The 13885-nt window shown below is 37.5% G+C and overlaps 1 protein-coding gene across 1 annotated transcript in view; it reads right to left on the reverse strand.

Moving 5' to 3' along the window:
* Positions 1 to 13885, reverse strand: part of CFAP47 (cilia and flagella associated protein 47) — a 419927-nt gene that overhangs the window by 103498 nt on the left and 302544 nt on the right. The window contains exon 50 of the mRNA XM_064483196.1: positions 11034 to 11174. Coding sequence (XP_064339266.1) covers positions 11034 to 11174 — 141 coding nt within the window. The remainder of the gene's footprint in view (positions 1 to 11033; positions 11175 to 13885) is intronic.

A 13885-nucleotide genomic window follows, 5' to 3' on the forward strand; every position in this document is an offset into this window, starting at 1 on the left:
TTTCCTCTAGGAGGTTTATTGTATCTTGTCTTATGTTTAAGTCTTTAATCCATTTTGAGTTGATTTTTGTATATGGTGTAAGGGAGTGTTCTAGCTTCATTGTTTTACATGCTGCTGTCCAGTTTTCCCAACACCATTTGCTGAAGAGACTGTCTTCACTCCAATGTATATTCTTGCCTCTTTTGTCAAAGATGAGTTGACCAAAAGTTTGTGGGCTCATTTCTGGGCTCTCTATTCTGTTCCATTGGTCTATATGTCTGTTTTGGTACCAATACCATGCTGTCTTGATGACTGTAGCTCTATAGTATTGTCTGAAGTCTGGGAGAGTTATTCCTCCAGCCTCTTTCTTTCTCTTCAGTAATGCTTTGGCAATTCTAGGTCTTTGATGGTTCCATATGAATTTTATGATGATTTTTTCTAGTTCTGTGAAATATGTCCTGGGTAATTGGATAGGGATTGCATTAAATCTGTAGATTGCCTTGGGCAGTGTGACCATTTTAACAATATTGATTCTTCCAATCCAAGAGCATGGAATATCTTTCCATTTTTTAAAGTCTTCTTTAATTTCCTTCATCAATGGTTTATAGTTTTCTGTGTATAATTCTTTCACCTCCTTGGTTAGATTTATTCCCAGATATTTTATTACTTTGGGTGCTATTTTAAAGGGGATTGTTTCTTTACTTTCTTCTTCTGTTGATTTATCGTTAGCGTAAAGAAATGCAACTGATTTTTGAACGTTAATTTTGTAACCTGCTACCTTGCTGAATTTTTCAATCAGCTCTAGTAGCTTTTGTGTGGACCTTTAAGGGTTTTCTATATATAGTAGCATGTCATCAGCATATAATGACACTTTTACCTCTTCTTTTCCAATTTGGATCCCTTTTCTTTCTTTCTCTTGCCTGACTGCTGTGGCTAGGACTTCCAGGACTATGTTGAATAGGAGTGGTGATAGTGGGCATCCTTGTCTTGTCCCAGATTTTAGTGGGAAGCTTTTGAGTTTTTCACCGTTGAGTACTATGCTGGCTGTAGGTTTGTCATATATAGCTTTTATTATGTTGAGGTATGTTCCCTCTAGACCCACTTTGGCGAGAGTTTTTATCATAAATGGGTGTTGAATTTTATCAAATGCTTTTTCTGCATCGATTGAGATGATCATGTGGTTTTTGTCCTTTCTCTTGTTGATGTGATGTATTACACTGATTGATTTGCGTATGTTGAACCAGCCTTGTGTCCCTGGGATGAACCCCACTTGGTCATGATGTATAATCTTTTTTATGTGTTGTTGGATTCTATTTGCTAAAATTTTGGTGAGGATTTTGGCGTCTATGTTCATCAGTGATATTGGCCTATAATTCTCTTTTTTTGTAGTGTCTTTGCCTGGTTTTGATATCAGGGTGATGGTGGCTTCATAGAATGAGTTTGGGAGTATTCCCTCCTTTTCAATCGTCTGGAAGAGTTTGAGAAGGACTGGTATGAGTTCTTCTTTGTATGTTTGGTAGAATTCCCCGGTGAAGCCGTCCGGTCCTGGACTTTTATTTGTAGGGAGGTTTTTAATTGCTATTTCTATTTCCTTTCTAGTGATCGGATTTTTCAAGCGTTCAGATTCTTCTTCATTCAGTTTTGGTGGACAGTATGTTTCCAGAAACTTGTCCATCTCCTCTAGGTTATCCAGTTTGGTTCCATATAGTTTTTCCTAATATTCTCGTATGATATTCTGTATTTCTATTTTGTTTGTTGTAATTTCTCCATTTTCCTTTCTTATTTTGCTAATTTGTGCTCTCTCTTTTTTCTTCTTTGTGAGTTTGGCCAGAGGTTTGTCGATTTTATTTACTTTTTCAAAAAACCAGCTTTTGGTTTGGTTGATTTTTTCTATGGTCTTGTTAATCTCTAGTGTATTTAATTCCTCTCTGATCTTTATTATTTCCTTCCTTCTGCTGCTTTTTGGGGCTTTTTGTTCTTCTTTTTCTAATTCATTCAGGTGGTGGGTTAAATTGTTTATTTGAGATTGTTCTTCTTTTTTGAGGAAGGCCTGTATCGCTATAAACTTCCCTCTTAGCACTGCCTTTGCTGTGTCCCATAGGTTTTGAGTGGTTGTGCTTTCATTATCATTTGTCTCAAGGTATTTTTTAATTTCAGCTTTGATTTCCTCATTGATCCATTGTTTTTTCAATAACATATTGTTTAATCTCCATGCTTTCCTTTTTTTCTCCTTTGTTTCTCTGTTGTTGATTTCCAGTTTCATGGCATTGTGGTCAGTAAAGATGCTTGAGATAATTTCTATCTTCTTAAAATTGTTGAGGTTTCTTTTGTGCCCAAGTACATGATCGATCCTGCAAAATGTTCCATGTGCACTTGAAAAGAATGTATATCCTATTTTTGGGGGGTGTAATCCTCTGAAAATATCCACCAAATCTAGTTTTTCTATTGTAGTATTTAATTTCTCTGTTGCCTTGTTTATTTTCTGTCTGGAAGATCTGTCTAGTGATGTTAATGCAGTGTTAAAATCTCCAACTATGATTGTATTCCCATCAATATCCCCCTTTATCTCTGTTAGTAATTCTTGTATGCACTTAGGTGCTCCTATATTGGGTGCATATATATTAACGAGTGTAATATCCTCATCTTGTATCACTCCTTTAATCATTATAAAATGTCCTTCTTTATCTTTCTTTATGGCCTTTGTTTTAAAGTCTATTTTGTCTGAAATCAGTAGTGCAACACCTGCTTTTTTGGCTTTTCCATTTGCCTGGAATATCCTTTTCCATCCTTTCACTCTTTCACTCATTCTCCCTAAAGTGGGTCTCTTGTATGCAGCCTATTGAAGGTTCTTGCTTTATTATCCAGTCTGCCACGCTGTGTCTTTTGACTGGAGCATTTAGTCCATTAACATTTACAGTAATTAATGATAGATGTGTGTTTATTGCCATTTTGAACTTATCTTTGCAGTTGAATTGGTATATCCTCTTTGTTCCTTTCTTCTTCCTTTTGTGGTTTGGTAATTTTCCTTTGTATTATCATGGATTTTATTTAATTTTTGTGACTCCTTTGTAAATTTTTGGCTTGTGGTTACCCTTTTTTGTAAATCTATCAACCCATTACTATAACTGTTTTTATTAAACTGATAGTAACATGATCTCAAACCCATCCTACTGTTAACAAAATTTAAAAAAGAAAGAAAAAAATATTCTATATTTCCCTGCCTCCCTCTCCCACTCTCAGTGATTTGTATGTCTTCTTTTATAATTTCATGTTTACTTTATTTGTAATTCATGAGTTATCACCTTTCCAGTTGTGTGTTTCTCATTTCTGTAGCATCCTGCTGCTTTTCTATTTAGAATAGCCCTTTCAATATTTCTTTTAGCATGGGTTTAGTGTTGCTAAACTCCTGCAGCTTTTTTTTGTCTGTGAAACTCTTTATTTCTCCTTCTATCCTCAAGGATAGCCTTGCTGGATAAAGGATCCTAGCCTGCATCTTTTTTTCATTCAGGGCTTTGAATATATCTTGCCACTCCCTTCTGGCCTGTAGTGTTTGTGTAGAGAAATCAGCTGAGAGCCTTATGGGGGTTCCCTTGTAACTTACTCTTTGCTTTTCTCTTGCTGCCTTTAGAATCCTTTCTTTATCCTTGACTCTGGCCATCTTGATTATGATATGTCTTGGTGTGGGTCTGTTTGGGTTCTTCCTGTTTGGGACCCTCTGAGCTTCCTGTACTTGGATATCTGATTCCTTCTTTAAGTTTGGGAAGTTTTCAGTCATGATTTCTTCAAAAACCTTTTCAATCCCCTTTGATCTTTCTTCTCCTTCTGGGACCCCTATTATGCGAAGATTGGGATGCTTTATATTATCCCATAGGTCCCTTATGCTATTTTCATTATTTTTTATTTGCTTCTCTTGTAGTTCTTCTGAATGGGTGCTTTCTATTGCCCTGTCTTCTAGATCACTAATTCATTCCTGTGCGTTATCTAGTCGGCTTTGCACAGCTATTAGATCATTCCTCATCTCTGTCAATGAGTTTACCCATTCTACTTGGCTCTTCTTTATAGCTTCAATTTCATTTTTGACATATTTTATATCTCTAAACACTATCTCTTTTAATTCCTTCAGCAATTCGACCACTCCTTTTTTGAAATCTTGATCTAGTAGGCTATCGATGTCTATTTCGTTGGTCTTTCTTTCAGGGGATTTCTCTTGTTCTTTTAATTGGGAAAGGTTTTTCTGCTTCTTCATCTTGCTCATACCTCTTTGGCACTTGGTTTATGGAGTATCAGTTGTTTATTTTGGTCCTTAAGTATTTTAGCTATCTGATGCCTATTTAGGAATAGAACTTAGAAAAAAAAGAAAAAAAAGAAGAGAGAGAAAGAATTTTAAAAGAAAGTAGAAAGAGGATTTGAAAACAGTGTATAATGAATAATAGAAGAGCGAGTTGAAGCAGAGTATTAATCGGGTTGAGACGTCCTTTTAAAACCTTTACAAAAAAAGGGGGGGGGGAGATGAATAGATGTATTTGAAACCTGTGTCTAATCAATAGCAGGACATCAAAACCCAAGAGAAATAGAAATGAATTAAGAAGTAAAAATTAAGAGAGTAATAGAAAATAGAACAGGTAAAAACAGATTTAAAAAAAAAAAAAAGGGGGGGGGGGTTTGTCGGTGTTCTCCTGGAGTCTGTGTGTTTTTAATGTGAAGTCTTTCTGTCTTCGTCCTGTTTTGAAAGCTCAGCTTGCTGTTTTCAGAGGCCCTCCGTTGGCGCCCTCTTCTGTGCTGCTCCCAGCACCTGTCGGCAAGCAGATCGCGCCTCCTCCTAACACTGGGTCAGGTGCAGATCTCTGCTGTGGGCGGGCGGGTCGCTGCCCCTCCTGATGCCGCACTCAGATGTTGCAGACTGGCCGGGTAGGAGGGCGGGTCGTGCCCCCTCCCAGCACCTCGGTCAGGGGCTGTGTTCCTGCCAGAAAGGCGGGGTGGGGGCGCTCTCCCTCTACCTGCACCGCCGGTAGTTCCGCTCTCTGTGCGGCTGCGCGCTCCGCCCTGGTCGGCGCTCCGCAGGTGGGCTCGGGGAAGACCGAGGGACAGCCCTGTCCCTGCTCTGAGCCAAAACCCAGCTCCTTGTTTGTCTTTGTGGAGCAAGTTCTCTGAGGGACCAGGATGGATGGATCCTATCTGCCCCGGGCTGCAGGCCAGTCTCAGTCTGGCCTTTGAGGCTGCTAAGCCCTTCGGTGGGGATGCAGGTTTTGCCCCCGCCCCCGCCTGGGTGCTAAGCGCAGAGGATATGGTGGCTGTGCCTGAGCCCCGCCTCTCTTCCCCCGAAAAGTTTCCGCGGGTTTTCAGAGATGGGGGTGTGCACCCTTCCCCCGGGAGCACATCAACCTTGCTGTTTTATGGAGGGCCCAGGTTGTTCTGCCCTGTGCACCCACAGCCACGGCACGCAGCCCCTTGCATTCCCCCAGGGCTGCCTCCGTGCAGCCACTCCCGTCCTCCGCCCGGCTTGTGCAGCCTGGCCCTGCCCGCTGCTGCCGGCCAGCGTCTCAGGCTGGGTGTCGGGGGGACGCTCTGTGCCCGTTTAACTTAGTTCTGTTAGTCAAGGGCTGCTCTGTACAGATCCGAGCCTCGGAGGCTCACCCTCTGTCCTGCTGGCCTCTCAGTTGGAGAGGGGAGACCCAGCGAGCGAGCGCCAGTCCTCCTTTGCCGCTCCCTCCCCGCGGGACATGTCCCGCGCTGCTTTTCCTTTTGTTCTTTCTTTTTTCCTTTTCTCCTACCAGATTTTTGGCATCTTTATCTTTTGAAGAGGGCGATGTTCTGTCGGAGTTCCGCAGGTGCTCTGGTTGGCTGAGTGGGTTTGTAGATGTGGGTCTTGGTGTATTTGTGGGAGAGGGTGACCTGCGAGCGTCCTTCTACTCCGCCATCTTCTCCGTCTCGTATCAAACTGTATTGCATGGCTCAAATAACTGCCTTAGTAAGTCCAAAATCTGTAGGTTAGGCCAACAGGCTGGACATCCGAGAAAGAGATAGAGTTGTCCAAAGGCAGTTTACTGGGAGAATTCCTTTTTGCTCTGGGGAGGTCAGTCTTTATGCTATTAAGACCTTCAACTGATTAGATGAGACCCACCCACATTATGGAGGGCAATCTTCTTTATTGAAAGTACAAATAATTAAATGCAATTCTCATTCAAACTCACCTTCACAGAAACATCCAGAATAATGTTTAACCTAATATCTGGGCACTGTGACCCACCCAAGTTGACTCATAAAATTAACTATTGCAGGGACAAGAACATCTACTACTTGTAATTCCTGTGACTATCACATAAGGTAGTACTGTCATGAAACTAATACAATTCCTACAGTGCTAAAAATGTATAATGAATATGAATTTATTGGTTAGAGTGAGATTAATGATAAGTTATTTAAGAGACAAACAACAAAAATTATAGTTATTAAACATTGTTTAACTATAGGCTTTAAACATATTAAAACTTTTTTCTAATTATAAAATTGGTAGCATTCATGATGGCAATTTGAGAAGTTACTGAAAAACTTAAAAAGATAAAAATCATTCATTTTCTCATGATCAAGAGTAAAGTACTTTTTTTTGTATAAAATTTCAGGTTTAATATATCCGTAAGGACACAGATATAGAGATAGACATAAACATATGTAAATACACTGGGATATACACATTACACATAATTGATACATCCATATATATGTGTTTGCATATGCACATTTCTATCATTCAGAGAATATTTACTATTAAATTTAAGTTCATTACTAGTCATTATGGAAATGCAAATGAAAAGCACAATGACATATTGCACCTGTTAGAACAGCCATGAACAAAGGTATAAGAGATAACAAATGCTGGCGTGGATGTGGAGAAAAGAGAACCCTGTGCACTACTGGCAGGATTGTAAATTGGTATAGTTAATATGGAAAACAGTAGAGAGGATCCTCATAAAATTAAAACCAGCATAACCATATGACCCAGCAATTCCACTTCTGGCAATATATCTGAAGGAAACAAAAACATTAACTTTAAAAGTTATCTGTACCTTCATGTTCATAGCAGCATTATTTACAGTAGCCAAGACATGGAAACAACCTAAGAGTCCATTAATGAATGAATGGATAGAGAAGTTGTGGTACATATAGTCAATGGAACATTATTTAGCTATAAAAAAAACAAGGAAATTCTGCCATTTGTGACAACATGGGTGGACCATGAAGGCATTATGCTAAGTGAAATAAGTCAGATGGAGGACAAACAATGCATAATTTCAATTATACATGGAATCTAAAACAAACAAACAAACAAAACCAAACTCCTAAAAAAAGAGATCAGACTCGTGGTTACCAGAGGCAGAGGGTAGGGGGAAGGGGAAATGACAGAAAGTGGTCAAAAGGTACAAACTTCCAGTTATGAAAAATAAGTACTTGGGATGTAATGTACAGCGTGATGACTATAGCTAATACTGAGATATACAGAAAAGCTGTTAAGAGAGTAAATTCTAAGAGTTCTCATCATGAGAAAATTGTTTTTCCTTTTTTCTCACTTTTTTTTTTTTACTGTATCTATATGACAAGATAGATGTTAGCTAAACCTAGTGTGGTAATCATTTCACAACATATGTAAATCAAACCCTTATGCTGTACACTTTAAACTTATACAGTGATGTATGTTGATTATTTTTCAATAAAGTTGAAAAAATTTATGTGCAGGTCATACCTACTCAAAAATATTTTAAATAAAACTTAAAAATTAAAAAATTAACATTTCACTTATTTAACATAGTAGATCATATAAGGAATGTTCCTATATAAAAATATTTGTGTATGTCTTTGATTATTTTATTCCAACAAACTTCTTAGGATGAAATCATTGGATCAAAGGAGATAAACAATTCTCAAACATTTTAAACACATTGTTAAAGCACTCTTCTAAATTTTAGCAATTCAAATTTCCATTTAATGCATAGGATTGTCTCTTTCAATCTGACCCTCGCTTAAACTGGGTGTTATCACCATCATTTTTCAGACTTCCTTATTTGGAAGGTTAAAAAACTTCTTATTTAATTATTGTCATTTCTTTTTTGTCCCAGCTTTACTGAAACACAACTGACTATTAAAAACGGTACATATTTAAGGTGTACAACTTGATCTGATAGACATATATATTGTGAAATAACCATCACAATCAAGCTAACTCACAGATTTATCATCTTATATAGTTATCCTTTTTTCATGGAACATAAAGACACTTAAGATCTACCTTCTAACTTAATATTGTTAAAATGTCTATACTACCCAAAGTGATGTATATTCAATGTAATACCTATCACAATCCCAATGGCATACTTAAAAATACTTAATTTGTAGGGAAATTTAAGGTTCACAGCAAAACTGAGAAGGTTCAGAGCTTTCCCATAAACATCCTGCCCCCATACATGGATACCTTCACCCACTATTAACAACCCCCACCAAAGAGGTACATGTGGCACAATTAATAAACCTGAATAGACACACACACACAATGATCTACCTTCTAAGCAAATTTCAAGTATAAGTTGCCATCCTGTTAGCTATAACTACCTGGCTGTACGTGAGGTCTCCAGAACTTACTCATTTTGTGTAACAGAAACTCCTCTAACTGAAAAGAAATGTATGCTGAGCAATCAGTAAGAAAAAGACCCAAGTTACTACAGGGCATGGAAAGGTTAATCCCATTTGAGTAGGAATATGGGAAGGCCTGTCTGAAGAATTGGGGGTATCTGTAGATGTATTTTTCCTAGCTCTTATTCTATCTTACAACCTGTCATCCCACAGCTTAGACTTTTAAAAATTAAATATCATTGCAGTTTAGTCCATTAGCATGACACCATAATACTCTAATTTTCTTTGAAACTCTACTAAATGCTTCTACTTGATTTTCCTTCATGGTTCTTCTGCCTTAGATTCTGATGAGGGTTTACCTCTTAGCATAATCCATCTACAACAGTCATTTATTCTTTGGCCTCACCTGCATAATTTCAACTGAAGAAACCCTAAAGCTTTACAACCTGTTTTCTTATTTTGTCACCTTATTATAACTCCAAATATTCAGCTGATGACTGGATATTGCCATGTATATGTCTTGCAGTAACACCAAAACCAGGATGTTCAAAACTGTGGTAAGCATTATAATCTCCCAGACATTTTTATTTCTTCTTGCTGAGAGTTAAAGTAAACAATGCCACAGTATTGCTGCCTCTGCATCTATTTGGTGTGACCAAGCCGCCTGCAAGGGTCTTCAGTTGACTCCAGTAACCTAGTAACCCTAGTACCCAGTTGACCAAGGTTAACAGCCCACATGGTCACAAGTAAATGTAATTTCCTAACATGACTCCCCCAACTACCCTTGTGATTAAGCACTCTCCCAAGCCTCCCAGGCCTTTCTCTTAGATCAGACTCCCACAAAGCTCACCAAAACCCCACTCTTTTTGGTTTGAATTGACCGACTTGGCCTTAGCCAGGGAACTCTAAAGCACTTCACCCAAAGACACTAATAAAGGCATGTGCTCCAGGTCCCTCCTCTCTGTCTGCACTCTGTCTTGATCTCCTCAAAGTGTGCGGTGCACCTGCTCCAGGACCTGTGAGTAATAAACTCCTCTGTTTCACTTTCCCTTGTGATTTTTGTTGCAGCGTGGTTCACTGTCCAACACCCCAGTGCTCTACTTAACAAATGTGAATTTCATAAAGTCACAATGCTTCAGAATTTCTGTCTTAGTATTTTTCTCTTTACCAAGATAAAAATAAATCTTGTAACTTTTGGGAATCAATTCAATCTTCTGTCTCAAGAGAGTCATCTAATACTTGTCTCTGAAATGCTTTCCATATTTTATGGTTCTCCAGATAGAGAACTTCTATTTGTAGAACTTCTCCATCCCCATTGTCACCATAAAAGACATTGTTCTCGTCACTTCAAACCCAGTTAAGCTGTTGCGGTGGCCTACCTGGCCTCAACTGCTCTTCCTTTTCTGAACCGTTTTGAAAAGTGCCTAAAACCACTCAACCCATGTATTCTGTGATGATTAGTTTTATGTGTCCACTTGGCTGGACTATGGTGTCCAGTTTGATTAAACGCCAATCTAAATGTAACTGGAAAGGTATTTTTTTTTAATGTGTGAACACTTAAAGCAGTAGACTGTGAGTAAAGTAAATGACCCTGCCTAAAGTGAGTGGGTCAACTCCAGTCAGTTGGAGGTCCTAAGAGCAAAGATGAGGTTACCTGAAGAAGCAGCAATTTTTTAGTCAAGCCTGAAACATGGAAGCCCTGCCTGAACTTGTTGTAGCCTGCCCAGTCTGCCCTGGGGAATTTGGACTCAAGACTGCAACAGCAACTCTTACCCAATTTTCCACCCTGCTCACTTGCCCTACGGATTTTGGACCTGCTAGTCCCCACAGTCATGTTAGCCAATTACTTAAATTTTCTCTCTCTATAGATATAGATTATTATTGTATTATATCGTACCTCTAAGAGAGCTGATTTACCCAGTCTCTAGGAAACTGCCCTATCTATTCCAAATCTCCACAATCTCATTTTCCTTTGAATTTCTACTGAAAAGGTATCGTGTTTAACACAGTATACTATGGGAATAGAAAACAACAGCATTAACTTTCTTTTGCATGTGAGGAAGACTGCTGTCATCTCTGATATTGAAGTAAAAAGAACATGTTACATTGTTAAAATACTCATTAACATTTTGTCAGAAATTTACTGAAATGTTTCATTTAATAACAAATGTTTGTGAAGTTTTTTACTTTTGAAAGAGTAGGCAGCCTTCAAGCTGAAGTATTATAATCCACTAATCTTAATAGCAGTACAAATCCATAAAGTAAACTATATAAAGTTAATTCTGAAATAATATAATTCTTACAGATATATGCAACACATATTTGTGTATGTATCATGAATGCAAAGTATCTACTGATTTATACATGAATAATGGCATTAAATGAGTGTTTATGAAAACTGATCATGAAGCTCTTCATAATAATAAATTTACCTGATAATTCCTCATTGAATCTGTTGGATGGTTCTGACAACGATTTCATAAAAAAGGGTATTAGATCTTCATCTTTATCTTGGTCTGAGTCTTTCTGAGGATTATTCTTTTGTTTGCTTTTAACAGAAAATGAAATTGAACCTACAACACACAAGTGCAAGATGTCAGATTAACCCAGAGGTCAGTTTTCTAAGATGAAAGGTCAGTTTTAGGTATTAAAGGTGCTCTAGCTTGGAACTAATAAATATAAAGCCAAACATAAATTTTAGCTGTTAGTATCAGAATTAAACCTGATGGTGGTACAGAACAACTTAATGTAAAGCTCAAGGAAACATTTTTTAAATGCCCATTAAAATAGTAATTTTTAATCAGATTTCTCATAGTAATTAAGAAAATTTAGCAAATAACAGAACTATGTCAACTTTCAGAAAACATACTGGTCTTGAGTTAAGTGTTCTTACATATTTTCTCCCTAAGTCATTTTTAACACTCATTTACTCATTAAGATATTTATTTTGTTCAGTATCCTAAGGATGAACTTTCCTTTAAATATTTAATATGTAAAATATTAAATTTTGTTACAAAAATTATTAGTATCAAAAATTGGCACTTTTCATCTGGAATTTTTGTTACACTAAAATTGACTTATAAAAGATTGGTATGAACTTTTAAACTGAAGCTAATATACATATGGAAAGGATTTTTCAAATCTTCTTTCCCCACAAGCTTCCAACATTTCCTTCTCTGCATTCCTAGCTGATCATCTTGTTTCTAATTCACTAAGGAAATGGACACTTCTAGGAAAGAATTTCTTCACAGTCCCAACACCACATTGACGAACCCTTCCACATGGGTGACTTTATCCTCGGGCTTTCCTCCTACAAGAATGACAGATATACTCCTCTCTGGGACCAGCTCTTGGACCTGTGCACTAGATGCCATCTGCTCTAGTCTATCCAAGGATCTGGACACTGTAATGTTCCCCACTCTCTTCTCCATCTTCAATTCTCCCTCTGAAACATGCTGTAATAACACCCAACTTCCAAAAAGCCTTCTCTCCATCTAATGTGTGTATGTATAAATGTATGTATTTTATATGTTTATACATGTACACACACACACACGCACACAAAGCACTAATACCATGTTAGGCTCAATATTAAAATTTCGATGAAATATACAACATAAATTACCAAAAATGACCCAAGGCATAAAATAAATTCATGGACATAAAACATTTAAAAAAAAATCAAAGCAATACCTTGGCACCAACACGTGGCATCTTTCAAATTAGCAAAGAATAGAATATTGTCATGCTATTTAAAATTTTAGAGAATTAAGTATAAAGACAAGTAGGAAATAAAGGTACAGCTCAATATTTAAAACTAAAATAACACACACCAAAATTTAATAGAGGTAATGCATAGGAATATAGACTCATAAAACTTTTCCCTCCCCAAAAAAACAAAAGCTCAGGGATTAGAAGTAAAAACTGTATTACTCTTTCAAATTGATAATTCTTAACACTTTTGATAATATTCATTTTTGATGAGAGTATTGAGTAACAGCCCCATCTCAGACACTACTGGTAAGAGTAAAAATTGCTGTTAAATGTTTTAGAGAGCAATTCTGCAACATCCAAAAAATTGAAACTGTGTATGTCCTTTAACATGTCAGTTCTATTTTTTATCCCATAAATAGCTTATATCTTAAATCTTATTCCCACTGGTAAACTAGCATAGTGTGCAAAGAATTATTTACAATGATGCTTTGCAATATTATCTGCAACTGCAGAAAAAAAAATAGGGACTTGATTTCCACCTAGTTACCACTAGTTACATGAATTAAGATATACACACATTTAGATTATTGTTCATCTGGTCAAAAGAAAAAAAAATCTATGAAAATTGAATTGAAAATACATCCATAATACTTAGAGCAAGAGCAGCTGTTTACAGAATTTTATATCTCATGTGACCCACTGTGTGTGGGAGGAGACTTTGTATGTGTGTAAGTGTTTAAAAGATACACACAAATATGAATTGGTATTTGGACAGAAATTTATTTTCTCATAGTCCTAGAGGCCAGAGGTTTGAAATCCAGGTGCCAAGAGAGTTAGTTCCTTCTGGAGGTTCCGAGGGAGATCTGTTCCATGCCCCTCTCCTAGCTTCTGCTGTTTGCCAGCACTCTTTGGCTTGTAGACGTTATCACTCCAATATTTGCTTTCATCTTTGCATGGTATTTTCTCCTGTGTCTATCCGTGTCTATCTTCCTCTTCTTACAAGGACAACAGTCATACTGGATTAGGTCCCACCCTAATTCAGCATGACTGCATCTTAATTTGATTATATCTGCAAAGACCCTATTTTTAGTCAGATCACTTTCACATGTGTCAGTGATTAAGTTACTAGTTCCCTGGGCAAGCAGAACTGCTTCCAGACTGTAGCTGTGAGGGGCTAGAGCCAGATTATAGGGATGCTTCCAGATGTGCAGACAGAACATAAGTCAGTGGGTCTACCTCTGGGGCATGAACAAGTGTGCTTCCTAGTAGGGGTGTTCCCAGACCATGGTTGATAGTAACTGTTTCTTTTTCAAACAGTTTTAGGTTTACAAAAAAATGAGTGTAAATTACAGAGCATTCCCATATACCCACCTTAGTTACCCCTATTACAAGTATCTTTCATTAGCGTGGTACAATACTTACAACTGATGAGCCAATAACAATACACCATTATTAACTAAAGTCCACAGCTTACATTCTGGTTCACTCTTTGTGTTGTACATTCTATAGCTTTGGCAAATGTATAATTTAATCTATCTACTGTTACAAATTATGCAGAACTATTTCATTG

Source organism: Camelus dromedarius, chromosome X, assembly GCF_036321535.1.
Source record: "Camelus dromedarius isolate mCamDro1 chromosome X, mCamDro1.pat, whole genome shotgun sequence".
NCBI classification, from domain to species: Eukaryota; Metazoa; Chordata; class Mammalia; order Artiodactyla; family Camelidae; genus Camelus; species Camelus dromedarius.